Source organism: Pelodiscus sinensis, chromosome 2 (genome assembly GCF_049634645.1).
Source record: "Pelodiscus sinensis isolate JC-2024 chromosome 2, ASM4963464v1, whole genome shotgun sequence".
NCBI lineage: Eukaryota > Metazoa > Chordata > Testudines > Trionychidae > Pelodiscus > Pelodiscus sinensis.
In genome coordinates, this window is record NC_134712.1 from 34,787,365 (window position 1) to 34,809,434 (window position 22,070).

Genomic DNA, 22,070 nt, shown 5'->3' on the forward strand with positions numbered 1-22,070 from the left:
GTCTCTTACCTATGATACATTTGCATATTGATTCAGTAAGATTTATTATATTCTAGGCTGATTTTCTGCGTGAGACAATGCATCAAGCTAATGCATAAAGGACACCATCCATTTGAAAATAATGTCCTTGGAAATTCCTCTTCTCTCCTCCCCTCCCCTGTCCACCATTCTTACAGGGAGCCCAGGGATTACTATAAGTGAAATCAAATAGAGACAAAACATTTAGTTTCTTTTTTTGCCAACCTGCTGATTTGTATGCTTTAGAGCACTTTGGCACAGATCCACAGAGGGACTTAGGCACTGCAATACCTGGCTATTATGTTGTGCCTGCACTTGAGGTTGGGGTATTACCCCCTGCCTGTGTACACACACGTTTGTGAGCTAGGGATGTTAAGATGCGGTTAATTGGCTAATCGGGTAGTCGATAGAATTTTTATTGACTAGTCGATTATTCAATAAGGGAAGGAAACCCAGCTCAGTCCCTACCCCCATTGCAGCTCTGCAGTTTAAATGTCCTAAGAGCTGGGTGAGTTGGCAGCCCAGCTCTTGATACATTTAAAATGCAGAGCCACAGCAAGGCTGCCTGCCCAGCTGGAGCAGCCTCTGTCTGCAGCCAGTCCAGACCACCACGGACAGAGGCTGCTTCTTGGCAGGATCCCCTGTCTGGGGGGTAGGCAGCATTGCAAAGACAGTGCTGGGAGGAATCAGCTTTTAAGCCAGCTAACCCCATCACCAGCTCTTGCTTCCCTCCCCCACTTGCTGTCTCTGACACAGAGGCAGCAAGGGGGGGAAGTGAGTAGTCAACTAGATTAACTGATAAGCCTAGGTTTATCAGTTAGTCGACTAGTCAACTACTCGCTTACATCCCTAACACAAGTTCTCATGGGCATAAATAGCCATGTGGCCTGGAGTGTGAGGTGCTGTGAGATCTACTGATGAGAAGTGCTTAGTGTTGTTATTGTGTGACTTTTAAAAAACAATAAATAGTCTAGTAGCACTTTAAAGACTAACAAAACATGTAGATGGTATCATGAGCTTTCGTGGGCACAGTCCATTTCTTCAGATGACTCTCATATAGCGCGTGCATGGGGAGAAGGGACATGCATGTGCATGCTCTGTAAGAAGGCATTTACCAATAGCTGCCGCAGCAGTACCCATCTCTGAGGAAACGCTGGGTAGATGTGTGCACAGGGAATTTTAGTTACAGTGTGTCTCTGGATGCACAAGTGTCAACTTTCACCTTTCCCAGGGGGTGCTCCACCTCCCCTGAGCCTCAAAGCCCTGCTCCCACTCTGCCTCTTCTGCCAAGGCTCCACCTTGCCTCCTCCTGCCCCTGCTTCTTCTCCCTTTCCCAGGCACCTTCCACCCACTGCTGAACAGCTGATTGGCAGCTAGGGTTGCCAGGTGTCCAGTTCTGAACCGGACAGTCTGGTATTTGAGGTTTCTGTCCAGGAAACAAATTGAGGAAATATATGTCCAGTATTTTCTAATTAAGTAAGTTTTCTTATTATCATGAGTATCAGTATGTAGTTGTGTACTGCCTGCCTGGTAGATATGCTCACACCGTGTGAGTGTGTCTACCAGGGTGTGTCTACACTACCCTGCTAGTTCGAACTAGCGGGGTAATGTAGGCATACTGCACTTGCAAATGAAGCCCGGGATTTGAATTTCCCGGGCTTCATTTGCATAAGCGGGGAGCCGCCATTTTTAAAACCCCGCTGGTTCGAACCCCGTGCAGCGCGGCTACACGGGGCACGAACTAGGCTTCCTAGTTCGAACTACCGTTATTCCTCATTTCACCAGTGAGTGGCTGGTGGGTGCTAAACACTCATTATTTTTTCCTGTGGGTCTTCCAGCCCCCAGGCACCCACGGAGTCAGCCCCTATGAGATGCATGGGATTGGAGAGGGGATAAGATCAACATTCCAGAGCAGCTACTCCAGCCTAGGTGCTGCAATAGAAGCCACTTTCTTGCTACCCCACCCCTATAAAATGGCTCCTGGCTGATGGCCCTATAAGCACTGATCTCATGGCTCTGCCCCAGCCCCAGCCCTATGCTCCCATATGTTTCAGCATATTCAGAGCAACCATGGAGACCACATCCTTGGTTCATACTAAACACAGAAATCCCATGTTACTGCTGTACAGCGCTGTCCTAGAGGCTCTATGGGACTCCCATGCCTTGAAGAGCCTTTGTGCAGGCCATCTACCAAGGGGTTAATACCCTTGGCAGTGCAGAGCAGCCTGTTAAACTCCATATTCCCTTCATGGTTTGGCTGGCAAAGCTGTTTTCTCATGTTGAGCCCTATTTATAGTATGCTGCATGGAACGCATAGCAAGTGACTCACACAGGGTGAAATTCACCCCAGGATAAAGAGCTTCAATTATGTCCTGTTGCGATGAGTCTGGAACTAGCCACAGCTATGGAGTTATTACACCAGACGGATATTTCAAAAGTGTATTTGGAAAGGGCCAGTCTTTAATCTACGTGCTTTGGGAATGAAAACTCCAGCCCTTAGCTCTGTCAGATTAAGATGCAATGATTCATTTTTGCTGTGAGGATCGAGTTTGAGGCTGAATTTTGAGTGTCATGACTTGTCAGTCACTGACATCCCCAAAGGAATTTAAGACTGAATTTCCCCCAAGACGGTGGCATGACCTGGAGGATCCCATCTGCAGTGCTTTGGCTTTGCATGGCAGGTTGGCAGAATGTTGTGACTGGATTGGGGGTGAGGGGCTGATGGATGGAGTGGTTACTGCCCACACTGAAGCAGAATCACTGCAAATGTATGGCCTACATAATTCTCTTGGGTGTGGGAGCAGGCATTGTAAGCAAGACGCAAGAAGTCATTCTTCCACTCTACTCTGAGCTGATTAGGCTTCAATTGGAGTATTGTGGCCAGTTCTGGTCACTGCATTTCAGGAAGAATGTGGAGAAATTGGAGAAGGTCCATGAAAGAGCAACAAAAAATATTAAAGGTCTAGAAAACATGACCTATGAGGGAAGATTGAAAGAACTGGATTTGTTTTGTCTGGAGAAGAGAAGACTGAGAGGGGACATCACAGCTTTCAGATACTAAAAATAGTGTTACAAGGAGGAGGGAAAAAAATTATTCTCCTTAATGGTTGATAAGACAAGAACAAATGGGCTTAAATCGTAGCAAGAGAGGTTTAGGTCGAACATTAGGAAAAACTTCCTGTCAGGGTGGTTAAGCACTAGAATAAATTACCTCGGGAGGTTGTGGAAACTCCATCATTGGAGATATTTAAGATCAGGTTAAATAAACATCTGTCAGGAATGACCTAGATCTGTGGTTCCCAGCCTTTTTTATACCGCAGACTAACAAACCCATTCACAAACTTTTGGTGGACCGGTAACATTTGCATAGTTGCATTTTCATTATGAAGATATGCAAAGAAAATGTTACTGGTCCACCAAAAGCCCCCCAGGATTGCCATGTACAGCCAGTTTCACCTCCACCCCCTAAGGCTTAGAGCCCCCCAGCACCAGCCTCCTATTTCCAGTGACAGCCCCTACTCCCCAATATTAGCCCCATCCCCAGAGCCCCCCATTGCCAGCCCTGCCCCCGTAGCCTCCCCCCACTACTAGTCCCACCTCCAGAGCCCCTGAGGGCTGGGCACAGAGAGCTGGGAGAGGGGAAGGAGGCTGCTTGGAATGACCCAGGCGGGGACTTGAGCAGAAAGTGGCAGGTCCCAGTGCCTGGGGGTGGTTGCACAGGGATTAACAGCTCAGCGCTTGTGCAGCTGTGGCCCCGACAGCGGCACTATGCAGCAGAATCACCCCACCAGTCCTGGGCTGCTCCCGCCAGCCCTTGCAGGATGGCCAGCAGACGGAGAGGCCCCCATGTCACAGCAAGGCTGGACACGGCAGGACGGGCTGCTCCAGGTTGGGGGCTGGGCAGGAGCCGCACTCAGCCCTTCATGGTGCAGCATAACTGGGCCGGCACTGTGCAGCACTGCCCATATGAGCCGCTCTGTGGGAAGGGCCTTGCTGGGCTCCTCCCAACACCTACAGGGGGAGGGGAGGAGCTGGGCGGTGTACCCCAGACCTGGCCCCCAGAGCAGCCGCGGCCTGGCAGCCAGCAGTTTGCTGACCAGTGGCTAGGAACCACTGATGTAGATGGTGCTTGGTCCAGGGGGCTGGACTTGATGACCTCTCGACATCCCTTCCAGTTTTAGTATTCTGTGATAGAGCATCCATAATGCTTTGTGGACACATTCCTCCCATCTGTTTCCCAGTGTTTTGCCACCCAAACGTACAGTGCCAGATGCCCATCTCACCTGCATAACAAACTCCTTTTCACTTCCATTGTGCACTCACCCACCATGCAAACCGCTCCATTCAAGCGACAGATGAAATCTAGCTAAAGAGTTCCAACCTGTCCCCTTTGCTGAAATGGTACCACTTTGGTGAGAACCTGGGTAAAATTAAGGTTGTAAGTGAAGAGATTTAAACTTTGCCGTAAGTGTAAATTTTCAACGCACCCCTCATCCTGTGGATTTGCTAGGGCATACTCACAGTACTTATCCCAGAAAAAATGTAACACTTTAAGTTGTCATGCAGAGACAACAGAAGTGGCTTTAACCATTCCTCTTAAACCAGGTCTATGCTAGTGTGGTAAGTCCATCTAAGTTACACTAGATAAATTATATAAGTTGGTGTCATTTAATTTGACATAGGGCAATGTTTACACTGAATGGTCAAAGGGAGATGTTCTTCCATTAACATGGCTTTCATGGGGAGGTGGAGTACCAAAGTTGATGGGAGAGTGCACCGCCATCAACTTATCCTGTTTTCACCAGAGTCACTGAATAAACACCGCTGCATCAATCTCAGCAGCACCGAGATGACCCCTTACAGAATTAACTGATCTGTAAACTGGGGAGAAATTGGGTTTGATGTGGCTCCCTTTAAAGTTTGTATTAAAACTCTCAATGGGAGATCAATGTGTGATAGATCAGACCCCTGTTCTATTCATTAGATACCCTGTAATAAAACGGCACTAAAGTCAAATGGAAAGAGTAGCACTCTGATTCTAGAACAGTGTAAAACAGTCCTTGGAAATTCATGCTGTCATCACCACCCCCACTCCTGGCTCTGACACTTTGTCAAATGCAGGAAGCAGGTGCAGCCTCCGTGGAAGTGGCTGTGCCAAATGCAGCAATGGAATAACTAGTGGTGTCAGTTACGTGCTGGGTGTCAATTGGTTATAAACAGGTGGCAAAGCAGAGAAATTTGCCCCATTTCTCACTTGGCAAATGTGGAAGGATGAGGAGAGAGAGAGCTCAGCAGGAAAATCAGCCAACCTCCAAGTAAGATAAAGTTGGCATGCTCCCTCACCTCCTCCCATGCAAACCACCCCCACATACCTGCAGAAGGGATTATTGGGTGAAAGTCTATGGGCTGTTTTATGGAGGAGGTCAGACTAGATGATTGTGATGGTCCCTTCTGGCTTTTAAAATGTGTGAAGCTATAAAATGTATTTTTGGCCTACATCCCATGGACCACTGAGAGAGCTGCACTTGCTTCTCTCAGGATTCACTTTGTTCCTGAACATCATTTTCTTTACTCCAGGGCTGTACTGACTTTAGCTGCCATAACAAGTGCTGTGGGCCCTGTGAGAGACAGGCTGCACAAATGGCGATTGCAATGGCACTAGGTATCTGTGCTCCCCTGTGTGTAGAGTCAGCTATCAGCAGTGCTTAGCACCAGTGAGGATACTGAATGTACAGTGGTGTCGGCCCAACGACTCCCGTTATGCTCTGTCCCACGCCTCCACAGGAAGTGGAGAAGGCACCTGTACACTTGGCACCATAGCATGGCCAGGTAGAGGTCTGAGCAGCATTTGGCCCTGGGTTAGAGAGTATCCTAATATTTCCTTCTGCCTCCTTTGAGAGCTTTCTCATTTAAAAGCCCAGTATAGATATACACCCTTCATACAGGGGCAAATCCTGAGTTTTCATTTGGCCATGACACAGGAAAACTTCTCATTGAGCAACTGAGAGAGGCCACAAAGATTTGACCAGACACATTGTTTTCAGCATAAAAGGAACATTAGCTACGTTCTTCCCACCCTGCTCTGGCTGTCCAAGAACATCTCACATATTGCTCTTACCACTTGTCTGTTAAAAGGACTATTTAAAGGACTATGTCGAATGATGACATCTTTAAACGACTTGGTTAAAAAAAATCTTCATTTTTGTACTGTGGTTACTTGGTGTGTAACCACGACTGCGAACCTAGCTACGGTCATTCTGCCCCATGCTTTCCCTGTACTCTGTATGCTGTCTGGTGCACTAGCGTGCTGGGATGGACTCACCTCCCCTCTAAATAAAAGTTTAACTGTTTAATGAGTGACAGGTTTCTAAGGCTAAGTGCTGCTGTAATCTCTGCAAACTGGTGACCAAAGGGGCTGGGGTGAGCTCTGAGCATCATTTTCTTTCTTCCTTCCTTCCTTCCTTCCTTCCTTCCTTCCTTCCTTCCTCCCTCTCTCCCTCCCTCCATCAGCATGTTCATTTATCTCTCCTTTCCCAGTCCTTATGCCTGTTACATTGTAACCTTCCTGGGACAGGCACTGTGTCTTCCTCTGTGTTTAGACTTTGCCCTGCCATGTGCGACTCCAGTCCTTCTGTGCACTTTTCATGATACGTCATGATGATCATGAATCAGACACTCATTCCATTCCCCCATTTACCTGTCAGTTGCTCATATCAAAATGTCCTTTTCCGATCCCACAAGCGTGTTTTATAACTTGAGTCAAGGAACTATTAGAGGTCAACCTGTGCAATGTGTTGCCATAATGTTAGTGGCATAATCTAGGGGGACAAATGTTTGATTACATTCAACAAACAGATGAATCTTTAATTATATAGGCAAATGTCTTTCTTGGGGTGTGATTTTGTCTGTTATTTAGAACTTATGTGATCAGAAAAGTGAGCAGGTTTTGTCAACAAAAGGGAAGTAGTTGCGAAAGCTGGGAAAGCAGGATGTTCATCATTCAGTGAAAGGAAGGGTCTCACACTGCTTAACAGTAGCCTCCAAGTGATGAAGCTGTGTTTTCTGTTACAGCGGTTTCCTGGGGTCCCCTTTGTCTGGATGGTTAATACCTTCAGGGCAAAGGACCATCCAGATGCAGTCTAGAAAGTGAAATTATATTATATTAAGTGATCTTGGGTGTATACCCAGGGTGAAAAACTCTGAGGCGCCAAAAGTGGCTGTTACAAAATTTTGCATGTGCACCTGTGGTTTCAACATGTATTTGTGCACGTGCAAATAGGAATTTAGGTGCCCAATTGCCTGTTTTGTGGGCAAAAATAGTAGATTGCATGTTCAAATACAGGGTTTGCATGCACTCTGTGAGTTCGCATTTTGCAAGCACAATTCAGACAGCCATCTTAGGAAATATGGCTCTTTTTGTCATAAGATTAAAATTCTCTAATCTAGCTCTCTTACTAGGTGGAAAATATATCTGAAATAGAAGAGTAAATATATAAAATGTGTTGAAAACAGTACAATGTTGGTGTGGCACCAAGTTTTCTCTTCTCAGTGGAATCACCCAGATGAGGTTGTTATATCTGTTAGTGTATGCACATGTAAAATTTAGTGGGGTAACATATCTCATTTATAATGTGCTAGGCACTTCATAGGCATGCAGTAAGATGGGTCCCCCTGCCCTGGAAAGGTTATGGTATAAACAGACAAAATAACTGGCAAAGAGTGAGGAAAGGAGACAGAATTGGAGCAAAGTAAATAATGGGGAATGGGAGTGGTGTGGTTGGTTAGGGGGAAAAAAGATTTGGCTGAGACACACAGTGTGTATCATGTTGCATTTGGAACCATCCGTTCACTAGTTCATTACTGAGCTAGTGTATTTTGATGATTTGTAGAAATGTTCCTAAAGCTATAATATACTGTAAGTATGGTGAGTTGATCTGAAATATAGGGTTAATAGGGAAAAATATAACCTTGGTCCAAAGCTAGAGCTGTATTTAACAGAAACTGGATAAGAAAATGAGGTTATTGTTCAGAAAGTCCCCTGTATAAATAGCAAATGTGCATATAGGTCTATGCATTGTCACTCCTATGTGGAATCTGTGGTGAGAATCTTGTCTAAGGTTTAGGTGATGCTATGTTTGTTGTTTTCACTGTCTGATAATAGCCACATTCTATTCAGATCCAATATCTGTTACCAGTGCTTTGCTTCTGTCACCCACTTAGGCAATCTATAAGATGGTTTCTTCGGTAATGAAGATGCCAGAAGATGAGTCAACACCAGAGAAAAGAACAGAGAAAATCTTCCGTCAGATGGACACCAATCGAGATGGTAGGAATCTTAGGCATTTCCCTTTAAGAGTCTCTACTCTGCAGTGACTGACAGCTGGTTTTGCAGCCAAGAGTTAGACTGATGGAGGAAATAGAGATCATTTTGATGTCAAGACAGTCAGTGGGCTCAGTCTCTCCTCTAAGGGTATTTAAAGCAGTGACTCTTATGGCCTCGGAGAAGCCACTTAGGACCTGATTATGCTCTATTAACTCTGCTGGCTTGAGAGCAAAGATGCTCTGGATACTACCAGAGCAACTGAAAGCAGAACTTGGTCCTGTCACGTCTGTGCTGCAGTTTCTCCATTTATCTAACTCTCAGAGGTTTGGGGAGGATTTATTTGTTAATGTTTATAAATGCCTTGAAGCTGAAAACACGAAGGCTAGATCCAAAGGACCTTTGGCATTGTAACCCTAACTTCTAGGCTATCTAATGGAAACCTCAACACAAGGTTAGGAGCTCAGGCTCTCCAGACAACACATGGAGAAGGTTAGGTACATGAGAGAGGGCCCAAGCTGAGTGGAGAGTGGCCTAACCTACCTAGGAGTGAAATGCAGAAGAAAGGGATGGGCTTAGGGCCTCGATCTGGCCATGTAGGTACCAGACTGATGTCCTGGAGGAAGATGGCTATCTCTGATTGGGATTCTTGGCCTAAAATCCTCTCCTGGATTGAGGCTCCTGAACCAAATCAGCACTTCTTTGTGAAAACACAGAAAGTACGTCTACACAGCAGTGTTATTTCGGAATAAGCCTTTATTTTAAAATGTTGGGCTGGAGGGCTTCTTACTCTGACTCATCAGTAGCCCTCATTTCATGAAGAGTAAGGGAAGTTGGAGGAAGAGTGCTCTTCCTTTGACTTCCCGCTGTGTAGACAGCGCCAAAAGCCAAATTAAGCTATTTTGACTTTTCAGCTATGCAATTGATGTAGCTGAAGTTGCGTAGTAGAGAGAAAGAATCCCACCTTGTCATAGTGCTTAGATGAAGCACACACCTGGGATGTGGGAGACTCAGATTCTTTGGAGCAGAGACCCAGGCAGTGGGGTGTTCTGGGGCTCCTTTTCTTTGTTCACTTCATTCTGTCTGTCCCTCTGCCTCACTCTGGTTAGATCTCTCAGAGAGGCAGTAAATCATAGATCATATTCTAAACTTGGATTCATAGTGCTCATCAGTACACATCAGTCCATTTTTATGCTGTTATCACAGACACATCTCAAACTGGACGTGTAGTCATTTCCGCTAGCACAAAGTAGGTGTAAATCACTTGCCAAATCAGGATGGTAGCAGTCTATACCCACTTTTCATTGGTATAAATAATTATACAAGGTGAAAGAAAGTGCAGAATCAAGTATTTAAATCTCTTGAGCATCTCTTTCTCATCAGTATATATAGTCCCTTTGTGCTAAAAGAACCCTCTACAATGTTGTTAGCAGTTGAGTAAAAAAAAATTACAAAGCTGTAAAAGTAATAAAAATGAGAATCCATTACTTATTGGAAAAATGTCACTCCTAGAATCTTTTCTGTTTAACTTATGTTATTGACTTAAATATAATACTAATGTTTACTTTCTTCTGTACAGTACTTGCTTAGCAGACATCTATGGGCTTATAGTCAGTTTTGCAACATCCAGTTTGCTGAAGGGAAGGGAAAAAATTAGACTATCTCCACTAACTATACAGCTAACCAAGAGGATGTGTGAAAATTCAGGGCCTTATCTTATGTTTCATATTTCAGGACTTCAGGGTTTAAAGAAAGGAAATTAACAGAATACCACAGCTAAGGAAATGTAACCTCATTAAACTGAGGTGGAACAGTTCTAAAATTGGTCAGACTTTTTAAAGGGGACGTGATATTGGAGAACTGTTGCTTAGAAACATACATTGCAATTGTTCTTTTCATTAATTTGCAGAAGTGTTTACAAAAGGGAATTCAATGTTTCATGGAAAGAGGTGTGGTATACAATTGGACGAGGGATGGATTTTAGAGTAACAAGATTTTTTAAAGATCTTAAACAGCTCAGCTAAGTTTAAGTGGTTCTTTAATGTATAGGTCTTAAGCAGTATAACTTTTGTCATCTTTGCAGCACTTTACAGACATTGAATATGAATCCACAAAACCATTCAGATTAATAGGTTAATATAAAGTAAATATTATCACTATTTTTCAGATTGGTAGACTATCTACTGTAGGATTTTTGTCAGGGTGCTCATCGTTGTGGAGACTGTCAGTGTGAGAGACAGATTTAGAACCCAGGTTTGTCTGCGCCTCAGGTCACTGGGCCTTCTAATAGACAGACTAGGGCTGGGGTATTTAGAGGAGCCTAGGTGAGAACTATCTCCCTTTAGTCTCCTTTAAAATTCCTCATCTAGCTGGATAGATGGCTCTGGAAGAGTGTGTAGAAACAGGAGCTTTGATCAAGTGTGTTAGTGTCATTGTTTTGGTAAACAAGGCAGAACAGTAAAACACCTTGGATCTGGTGGTTGTTCATAACACAGAACAAAATATTATGGTTTTCCTTTCAAAAGTTTACAACTGAATGTTAACTTAGCACAGATTTGAAACTTTACTGTGGAGAACGAAATGATGCTTTTTTGCCATCTGAATTTACATGAAAAGGGCACAAAACAGTTTTCCTACCTTCACACTTTTTTTTTAATTTTCCTTTGTTAGTAGTTTACATTTAGCACAAACTGTCCTGTATTTGGTGAGGTTTTATGTTTGTCTGATTTTTGTTTGTTTGTTTCCGTTGCTGCCTGAATATGTGTTTCTGTTTCCAAATGAGATGTGTGGTTGACTAGTGAGCCTGTAACTTTGAGGTACGACTGTACTGCCTATTAAGCAGACAGATTTAGTCTTCATTACTTATTATGATCTATAGCATACCCATCCCGTTGTGATGGTAGATGTACACATGGCCTCCTCCCTTCCTGCTGTTCCCAGGGGCCGGGAGGCTTGGGTCGGCTCGGGCCATACGGTTGCTTCCCTTCCCTCTGCTCTGGGGCCGGGGAGGCTGGAGCCACATGGACTCCTCCCTCCCTGCTGCTCCAGGGGCCAGGGAGACTTGGGCCAGCTCGGGCTGCGGGACCTCCTCCCTTCCCGCTGCTCCCAGGGGCGGGGGGCTCAGGCCATGCGGTCTCTTCCCTCCCCACTGCTCCAAGGATGGTGGGATGTGTGTGCGCTCTTCCCTCCCATGGTGGTGGTGGTGGGTGTGCGTGCAGGTGGTCACCTCCCTCCTTGCTGCTCCCGGGGGTGGGGAGGTTCGGGCTGTGTGGCCTCTTCCCTCCCCGCTGTTCCAGGGAGGCTGGGATGCAAGCACTCACTCTCTCCTTTCCTGTGGTGGGGCTGGGGCTCAGCAGAGGGGGCGGGGCTGTAGGTGGGGCTGGGGCCTGCCTACCATTAGAAACTTCTCAAGTCTTCCCAAATGTTCTCTGTGACAGATGGTATGACGGCCACCTCTCCTTTTATAATAGTATAAATTGCAGGTTGTACCTCCCAAAATTGGAGCTCTCTGCTCTGGCAACATCCATGGTCCAACTTGTAGTGCTGTGGTCACACTTAAACACTGCAGTTGAGGTCCATTGTTTTAAGCACTGTGCAAACATATAGTAGTAGGCAGTGCCTGCCCCAAAGAGCTTATGTATCCCACATGTGTAGTGTGGTTCACTGTCCTATGCAGTGGCACCTAGACCATAGCAACAGATAAGATCAAGAGACCTCTACAACCTGGGCTGAGAGCCAGCTGGCTTTTAGCTCACAGAGTAGAGGCTCCTATACTAAGCTCCAGAGATTCCCGGTTCAAGTGCACGTGGTAGTGTTTACAAGTGAAGCATGGATTAGCATATTGCTGCGCTTCATGTGCATAATTAATTAGGAGCCCTTTTTGCGCAAAAAAACCCCTCTTGCCCAAGAGCCGTTCTTCATCATTTTTTCAGGAAGAACGGCTCTTGTGCAAGAGGATTTTTTTGTAGGATTGTGGCTTTTCTAGGAAAAACAGGAAAATCCAATAACAACAAAACCAGAATGTTATGCTCTTTGGTGGTAGGACACAATTGTTACCATGTAGCTGCCATAAGAGAGTAGAGGCCCATCCGATGTGCAGAGCAGTCAGCAATTTCCTTTGGACAAGATGTAAATTAGAGCAAAACTCAGAATGTCTGTCCCACATCACAACATTTGCTTTCATCCCAAATCAGGACAATAAGTTGGAATTTTGGAAAACCAATTGTGTTTGGATGGAGGGATGGGATATTGACATGTTTTGATTAGAAAATGTAGAAAAATGTTTCCTTTTTTCATTTTCAGTCCAAACGAAGCTTTTTGACACTCCTCAAATTGAAATGATTTGTTTAGAGTCAGTTCAGTGGTAAACTATGGCATAATACCTTGTGGAAGTTCAGGCAAGAGACATTCTATTAGGCATTTCTTTAGTGAATTCTGACAATAGGAGAGAACAGGGGCCTAAACTACAAATCCCATAAGGCAATGCGCTGAAAAATAAATGCATTTCTGTGTTTCGTTGAAAAAAACAAAACATTTTAGGTCAGCTCAACAAAACAAAATGTCTAATTCTGGTCAACTCAGCCCACTCAGAAATATTATATTTCAATTTTTTTCCATTGGAAAGTCAATTTTTCAGCAAATCAAGATTTTCCTATAGAAAGTTTTGATTTTGCAGAAACAGATGATTTTTTTCCAGAATGTTAGAATCAGAAATGGGCTGGAAGGAACCTCAAGAAGTCATCAAACCAATCCCCAGTGCTGGATAAAGTTAACCTAGACCATCCGAGACAGGTGTTTTTCCAATCTCTTCTTAAAAACTTCCAGTGATTGGCATTCAACAATCCCTCATAGAAGCCTAGTCCAGAGCTTAACTGCCTTTATAATTACAACTTTTTTTTCTAGTATCTAACCTAAATCTCCCTCACTGCAGAGTAAGGTCTTTTCTATTTGTCCTACCTTGAGTGTTCACATGGAGAACAATTATTGATCACCATCCTCTTTATAACAGCCCTTAATATATTTGAAGACTTATCAGGTTCCCCCCTTCACGTGTTCTTTTCTCATGATTAACCAAGCCCAGTTTTTTAAAACTTCCTGCCAGGTTTTCTAAACCTTTTAACCATTTTTATGGTGCCACAGAAGTCCTCATTGTTTTGCTGAAACAGACTTAACACAGCCACTTATCTGAAACTTTACCATTTTGTTGCTCTCCTCCTGACTCTCTCCAATTTGTCCATAGCTTTCCCAAAGATTGGCACCCAGAATTGGACATAGTACTCCGGCTGAGGCCTCTGCAGTGCTGAGAAGAGCAGGACAGTGATGGGTCTTACATATGAAGCTCCTGTTAATACAACACCAAAATATCAGCCTTTTTAGCAATTGCATCACATTGCTTATTCATATTCTATTTGTGATGCACTATAACCACCAGATCCTTTTCGACTGTACTCCCCCATGCCAGTTACTCCTCTTTTCTAGTTGTGCATTTGATTTATTTATTTCTAAGTAGGGTTACCAGATGGTTTAAAAAGAATACCGGACACACTTGATCTCAGATCGGGGGTGGGGGGGGGGGGAGTGGGGCTGGCCAGGGGAGATCGGGGGGGAACTGGCCAGCGGGAAGCAGGCTGGCCGGGAGGGTGTTGGGGGGAGCGGGGCTGGCCGGGAGGGAACCAGCTGCAGGGGAGCAGTGCTGGCCGGGGGGAGAGCGGGAGGCAGGGAACCGGCCAACAGGGAGCGGGGCTGGCCCGGACACACGCAGATCCCAGGGTGCTGCCCATCCTGTGCCTGGTCCTGGCGAAGCATGAGCGAGTCTGGCCCCGGGGATTCCATCCCGCCCCGGCCCCACCCCCTCTTCTCTACTGCGTAGTTGTGTACTGCCTAGCTGGTAGACATGCTCACGCAGTGTGAGCTCGTCTACCAGGCAGGCAGTACGCAACTATTTACTGATACTCACGATAATAAGAAAAACTTAATTAGAAAATACCGGACGTTTATATGTCCGGTATTTTCTGAATTTGTTTCCTGGACAGAAAGCTCAAATACTGGACTGTCCAGTTCAAAACCAGACACCTGGCAACCTTATTTCTAAGGAAAGCCCTTTGTATTTGTTGTTTTCAAATTTCAAACTGTTGGATTCAAACCAATTCTCCATCCCAGTGGAATTTTTTCTGTCTGTTCCATTGAACACAAGCTTCTCAGAGGTTGCCCCATAGTAATAAAACCTGCAAACCTCAGGTGAATAGATGGATGAGAGTAACTGAAACATACATTTGGAAAAGGTACTTGTGTGTATCAGAACAGGTCTATCGCTTTTAAAGCCCCCCTCCCTTCTCTTCCTGTGGTCCTGGGACGATTGCAAGGACCCAAAGCACTTGTGCCAACAGCCCTCACATTAAAAGGAGGGAGCATTCTTAGAGATGGTTCTTCAAATCTGAAAGTCCCTCCCCACAATGTTGATCCCACAGAGCCTAGATTTTGCTACTTTCAGGCATGCTGCAAGGCCTAGTCGTTTCCCCATGCTTTCCTTGTAGTGATAATTTGTAAATTTCTGCATGCATCCATTGTGTTAAAGCATTGCATATGTGCTGTGACTCATTAGTGCTTTTTATAATGCTAAACAAACATTTATTATTTATTTTCTTATTAGGCAAACTATCTCTGGAAGAGTTCATCCGAGGGGCCAAGAGTGATCCATCCATTGTCCGTCTCCTTCAGTGTGACCCTAGCAGTGCTGGGCAATTCTAACACAGTTCTTTGAATGAATTGTGGATCTGCTTTTTGTTTTGTTTTGTTTTTGCCAAATAACATTCATGGTGGTGTTGCCTCTGTATGACCAAGTATGCCTTCTTTTGTGGCACCTTTTAGCTTCTTTTCTTGTGGATTAATTATACGAATGCTGAATGCTCTTAATAGTTTGTCCAGAACACAGACTGAAATACAGTTTTAAATGGACATCGTGGTGTTAATTTGTTTAGAAGATGTTATTTTGTTCAATTTGTCTGTTCTGAAATGTAAACAACAAGAAGGAAGAAATCTTCAGTAACGCATTATTTCCAGATTTTAGAATGTTGCTATAATAGCTGAAAATTCACTCACAGGCTCTGAAGCACAATAATGGTTGAAGTGTTACAACAGGTGCAGTATTTCATTTGTACAGTTTTTTTTTTTAATCCAGCAGACACAAATGGAGGTACAAGACAGAATGAGTAAGAAGTGTTAATACAGTAAATTAGCAAATTCTAGCCCACTTTATTTTCCCTACAATGCCCCATTGTTTTGATACTGTGAAAGTTTTTAAGGTGTATGGAGAAGGGGGAATTTATCAGCTGGTTTTTACTTGGCTTATGCTGGTTGATATAAGATGGTTTTATCAAATCAAACACAATTTATAACTGATTCCAAAACAGAAGAAACAGGCGGATGTTATCTATTGCCATTTGGGATTAGTAAATGCATATTGAACGCAAATGTAAGGGAGATGTGTGTTTAATGAGAAATTTTCAGATTAGTAATAAAGCAGTTTTGACAACAGGAGCCTAGAAGTTAAGCTAAGAAATAACATTGTGCAACCTTAAACAGCTGCCAGGGAGACGAGTCCACTGTTATTAATGTCTTTGTATGGGTTGGACTTTTTTCCTCTCTCTGTACACATAGATAATGTGGTTCCTGTGTTGACTTCTAAAGGTTGGAGAGCTACTATCACAAACTCTTTTTAAAATTAGAATTGTAGATTTCATACTTCATTTTCTTTAGTAGGGTTGAAAGGTCTGTTATGAAACAAGGAAATGGTACGCTTAATGATATATTTATATACATTAAAATGTTTTTTTAATTAGATGCAAGAGAGAACTGTTGAATGTTTATCTTTTCACTTGGATGCAAAAGGATTTCTGAAACTGGCTGCAGCAAAATTCTTTCATTTGGTCAGTATCACTATATTCCCAGCAGCGAATACATTTGGGATCTCATGAGGAATTTGCAAGCACTACTTTGGAGGGGGGGGGGGGAAAGCTTAGCAACAGGAGGTATTATTCTGCCTGAGTTTGCGCTAACCTGTCATTTGCTGAGTCTGCTTTGTGATATGGTAGGTCATATATCATTGCAGTCACTGCCCAATATTAGGCATTTGTGGGACTGCTACAGAATAAACATTTTAGGAGGGACAGAGTTGATAGTGACCTTGTAGATGTTAACCCCCAGCTAGCCTTAATTTAAAATAATATGAGTAAAACAGGTTAGATCTGCTGCTACAAACTAGTTAAATGCAGATTAGCCATCAAGAAAAAGCAGTGCAGTATAGTAAGCTTATGCTACTAACTAGGTAGGAGAAAATATCTAGAGTAATTCAAGAAAGAAAAAGATCCTCGACTTAATTCTTCATACCATTTTGATCTGCCATTCTTACCATATGGCACACAATGAAAATTATTTATAAATAACATATTTAATCCGTTCTGTCAAATTCAACTATAAGTTGCAAAGCAATCTAGGATAAAAGGTCATCAGGCCCATTTTGTTGTCTGTTGACCTAAAGGGCTTATCCCAAGTCAATTTAAATTTAAAGTGGTTATAGAAATACCATTGAAGTTATTCTCCTGCTGAATGAGTTAAAAGACTAGACAGTTGTGTGAGAGAGACAGAAAAAGGCATGCAGAAGTGCAGGCTTCAATACATAACCTTTTTAGCTTTTAGCAGAGTCGCTGGAAATACTACAGTAAAATTTTCTGATAGGCAAAAAACTATTTCAGCCAATTTCCCATCCCTGTTTTATCCCCACCCCACTGGAGATACTATGCACAAAACAGAACCTGTAAAGCGCTTGTGCTCTTCAGAATAATTCTCTGTTTGCCAGAAATAGACCTCAGAGAGGCCCTGGCCCTAGGAGAAATCTGCAGAGATCACCTCATGCTTACTCAAAGGTCAAATCTCTCCTTATTGCTTGGAGGGTCATTTTTCATTTGGACCAATCTGGCTAGGTCCTTGATGGTTGTAAATTGCTGCATTAAGGTCAATGGGTCAACACCCACTGAGGATCTGCTCCTTCAGCAGACATAAGCAATCAGTTTCAGTATTTCAGGCCCTTCTTTGGATCACTTCATCATATCCACTACGGAGTAAAATAAATTGGAATGTAAATTTTCTTAGAAATCTGAATACACATTGAAAAATTCCAATCCCAGGTATCATGGCAGGCTGTGGATCAAAAGCAGACAAGCTAGAAAAGTTGACATTTATTAAAGCTGAAGTAAAATATTCAAAGTGGTTAGCTCCTACAATTCATTTGTTTTTAATACAGCGAAAGCAGTTGCATGTGACTGAAACTATTAAAGTGTTGCCTTTTTAAAGCAGCTGCGTTCTATCTCTTTTTTTGTAGCATGAGAATCCTTTGGCCCAGAATCTAGTTCCTCTGTTTGGTGTTTGGCTGTTTTTTTGACAGACTTAGTTTGTGCATTAGTACTTAAACTATATGCTTGAAAATGCAACCTGTGATATGACTCCAGGCCAGTGGAGTTGTAATTTTTTCCACTGAAAACTAGACATGTAATTCACAACTTCAAAGGACATAAATAACAAAATGCATGAAGATCATTCCTTTATCTGCCTGCCTTTGACAATTTATTTTGTTTCAAAATATTACCTGTTCCTTTTTTACTCTTCGAGTAAAAAAATTAGCTATTTTTAATGATATATAATTGAGTTTGTTAAATGAGTATCTGTATCTTATTGGCTCACAAAACAAACATAGTACTGGTATGCATCATTTCTTTGTTGTCCTAACTAATTGTCATTATTATCTTCAGAGATCTCTTGGAAAAAAGAATGACCAAACAAAAGTCACAGCAACTTCACCATTTTTAAGGAAATGAATAAAAATAATCTCGGAGTTGGACTGCAAACAGAACAGGGTGCTTGATACCACTTACTGTAACTTTGTAGATGTTTTTCAATATTTCTTATGTATGTTTGATAGGTAAACTTGGCTGATCTGGTGTCCAAAAACGTTTAGTGTTTTGTGTCTAACATGTAGACCTAACACCTGTAAAATATTAAAACTTTGTTTATTCACATGAAATTCCTATTGAACAGAAGAGGTGTTAGTTCTTTGGTGAAGGCTGTACAGAAACCGTGCCCTTGAAGGAGAGTACTCAAGTCATCTGTGCAGACTAACTGGTATATAGAGTCTATAGAAGCCAAGGTATAAAGCCATGCAGGATGTTCCCCTAGATCAGTGTTTCTTAAACTATGTTCCACGGAACACTGGTGTTCTATGAACAACTCGCAGGTGTGCCGTGACCTCTTCTTTGTTTTTGTTACTTCCTTGTTTTTGAGTATCAGAGGGGTAGCCGTGTTAGTCTGAATCTGCAAAAGCGGTGAGGAGTCCTGTGGCACCTTATAGACTAACTGAAGTGTTGGATGCATCTGACGAAGTGGGTCTTTGCCCATGAAAGCTTATGCTCCAACACTTCAGTTAGTCTATAAGGTGCCACAGGACTCCTCGCCGCTTTTCTTTGTTTTTGTATTTTTTATCTGATAATTTTTTTTTTGAAGAAAATTTTCATAGGTGTTCCACATACAAAAATATTATTGTTTGGTGTTCCGTGGTCTCAAAAAGTTTAAGAAACACTGCCCTAGATTATCTTAAACTCGGTGACTCTACATCTATAAACATATGCATTCAAAGCTAACTTTGTGAGCTCTGAGATGTGAGCTTGAGTCTAGGGTCACTTTTCTAATGAGTCAATGTTACAGAACCATCTTTTCTATATAACTCTGCTGATTCAGTTGGTGCCTGTGGTGAGTTGGTCTTTTGGCTGCAAGATGAAGTGCCTGATCTCCTGGAAGGAATATTTTACCTACTGTTTGCAAAGTAGGGCTTCAAAGTACAGTGTGGCAGATTTAGATCTCAGAAAATCTTTTAAAACTGTAAGGATAGGACAAAGGAACAGACTGCCTTGGAAGTCTGTGGAAACTTCTTCACTGGAGGTTTTCAAAAGGAGGCTGGAGAGCCATCTGCCTTGGATGGTTGACACACAACAAATCATGCATCTTGGCAAGAAGTTAGACTAGATGAGCTTTGTGGTCTCTTCTAACTCTGTGATTTTAAGTATCCTGTATCTTTCTTTGCTCTGTGTTTCACTGTACATTTACACATTATTTTACATTTTTAGAGAAGGGGAAATCGGTGTTTATAGATATTAAGGACACTGTATAATTATAAAAGCATAAAGAAGCTTTGCAAATGTTGGACAATCAATACTCAGTGGAGGGACAAAGGTAGGATGGTAGGTTGGAACTTTATTGTCCCCAACACCAAAACCACGTGTATTTCCAACACGGTACAGGATCACAGTAGATGCCAGTGAGAAGAGTGAGATAATTAGTTCTGCTTCACTAATATTTTCCCATGGTGCATTGGCACATTTTTGGTATATTTGGGTGCTGTCTGCCAGGTGTTTTAAAAACAAAGGGCTCTGTCTTGCATATTGTGTTGCCTGTTACACCCGTGTAAACTGATTGTACATTGCTACCGGGTCAGAATGGTATAGTTCTTCATTCACTTTGCACATCTATAAATGGCTACCCAAGATCAAAGCTGTAGAAAATCAGGTACAGTGTAGGATCTTGCATGAGGCTTGGCAGAATTTGGATTTTTTAAAAATAATGTTGACAGATCAATGCTTATTTTTTAACAATTATTTCTATATTTGTTTTATTTATCTACTGAAATTTTCATAGCTGTGGGAAATTGGAGGTGAGGTAATCAGACCATATGGGTGGCCAGGCAATAATTATTTAATGATAGCAGATGTTGACAGTCCAAATATTAAAGTTTTATCACTTAAAATCACAAACTGTCAACATAGTATAAAAGAAAGGAAATATCCTTAAATATAAACTGAGTTCTCAAATAGCATTTTCTTACTTTGCCTAGCTATACATTTTCCATATGGAAAATTGCAAAAAGGCAAATATATCCCCTCGAAACCTAGATACTACCATATAAAAATGGTACTTTCTAACTGAACAGATCCATTCCCTGGGTCTGTTCAAAGTCAGAGCTACTAACTGCAGTATCATAAATAAGTTTTAATACTTTTTTCTTCAGAGTCCGCATCTTCAGGACCCGGAGATAAATTATGTGCATCATTAACAGAATTGTTTACTGTGCTCCCATTAGAGCACCAGCCAGGTTAGCAGATGTCAGTAAGGGCATAAATGGAAGATAATGGCATTTCACAGGTATAACTGAGGGCATAATTTGGCCTGCAGAACTTTGTTCCCCGTTATGATTCACCAGGAGTAAAGAACTCAGCTTGACTCTTGAAGGCCCACATTGATTTTCAAGGCTGGCAATGTGAAAAAAACCTTCACTTATAAATTGAGAACATCTGATATACAACTGGTGTGAGGAAATGGACATGGAGCCCCACGATGCCTATTTTACAGAAACTTTTCAGAGCAGTATTGCATTTAAAGTAAATAGTGATTTTTTTTAAAACCAAAAAAATAACCAAAGAAGGATCTGCAAATTGGCATGAAATACAGATATTCACTAGAAATAAGGAACACACAGGAAATTTAATATATGTATTTGGGTCATTTTGAAAGGTGGATCTATGTCTTTCCACCATTCCCACACTATCAGACTATATCTGACTATAGCACGTAGGACTGTCTCATTTAGTATCTCTCCATGCAGTGTGACTTTGGCTGGTGGTGTTGGGATTCTAAGACTCTGATTGGCTGAGGTGCAGATAATCTTGCAGCTGAGGCTGGTGCCACATTATGGATGTATAAGGTGCACAAACTTTTCAAATCCTGCTCTGCCGACCTTTAATTATGTTAGTCCATGAAACAAAGTCATATCTCTAAAGACTGAGTGCATTTCTTTGGGCATGCACATATTACATTTCTTCAGCCCTGCCTCAGAAGATAGCACATAGCACACAGTCAACCTGTGGAACTCCTTGCCAGAGGAGGTTGTGAAGGCCAGGATTTTAACAGGGTTCAAGAACTAGATAAATTCATGGAGGTTAGGTCAATCAACAGCTATTGCCAGGATGGGTAGGAATGGTGTCCCTAGCCTCTGTCAGTGGCTGGGTATGGGTGATGGGAGAGGGAATGCTTGATAATTCCCTGTTCTGTTCATTTTCTCTGAGGCATCTGACACTGGCCACTGTCAGCAGACAGGATACTGGGCTAGATGGACTTTCAGTCTGACCCAATATGGCCATTCATAAATTCTTATGTTCGTTATTTAGTTGTACTGTAGTGATTTAAGAAATCCTTCCTAAAATGTGTAATAGACAATGAACAAGACAAATGAGAGCACTCCTATATATGGAACAATATGAAAAGGTCAGAAAAATTAATAGATTAAAGTTTGAATTCACTACAGGTGCCATTCATTCCTAGACTAAAGGCTGTGCAGAATTTTGCACCACTTCAGTCCCATTTAAGGTCAAGCATTTACCTGGGGGTGAATTTCACCCTGTGTGATACAGATAGAAAGACCCTGGAAAGTCAGTGTACAAAAAGTTTCTATGAATCTGCTGCAACCTAACGCTAATCAGTTTTGTTAGCTATTCCCATGGCTTACAAAATATTGATTTCAAGAGAGGAACAGTGTCTTCCTCCTCCTATATATCAGCTAGAGCTGAGCAACATTTTTTTTTTTATTAGAAACTTTTTCCAGAGAAAGATGCAGATTTGGGCTGGCTGAAACATT

General features: G+C 42.6%; 1 protein-coding gene across 2 annotated transcripts in view; it reads left to right on the forward strand.

The window, feature by feature from the left end:
* The window catches only part of NCALD (neurocalcin delta), a 92,073-nt gene extending 74,388 nt beyond the window's left edge, over positions 1-17,685 (forward strand). The window contains exons 3-4 of one of the 2 annotated variants that reach the window (XM_075920262.1): positions 8,239-8,344; positions 13,578-13,883. In XM_075920262.1, the coding sequence (XP_075776377.1) occupies positions 8,239-8,344; positions 13,578-13,612 (141 nt within the window). In that variant the 3' untranslated portion in view covers positions 13,613-13,883. Of the gene's footprint in view, positions 1-8,238; positions 8,345-13,577; positions 13,884-14,987 lie in introns of those variants that run through there. The other variant, XM_006122405.3, reaches the window with a different exon arrangement.
* Positions 17,686-22,070: the final 4,385 nt, after the last annotated feature.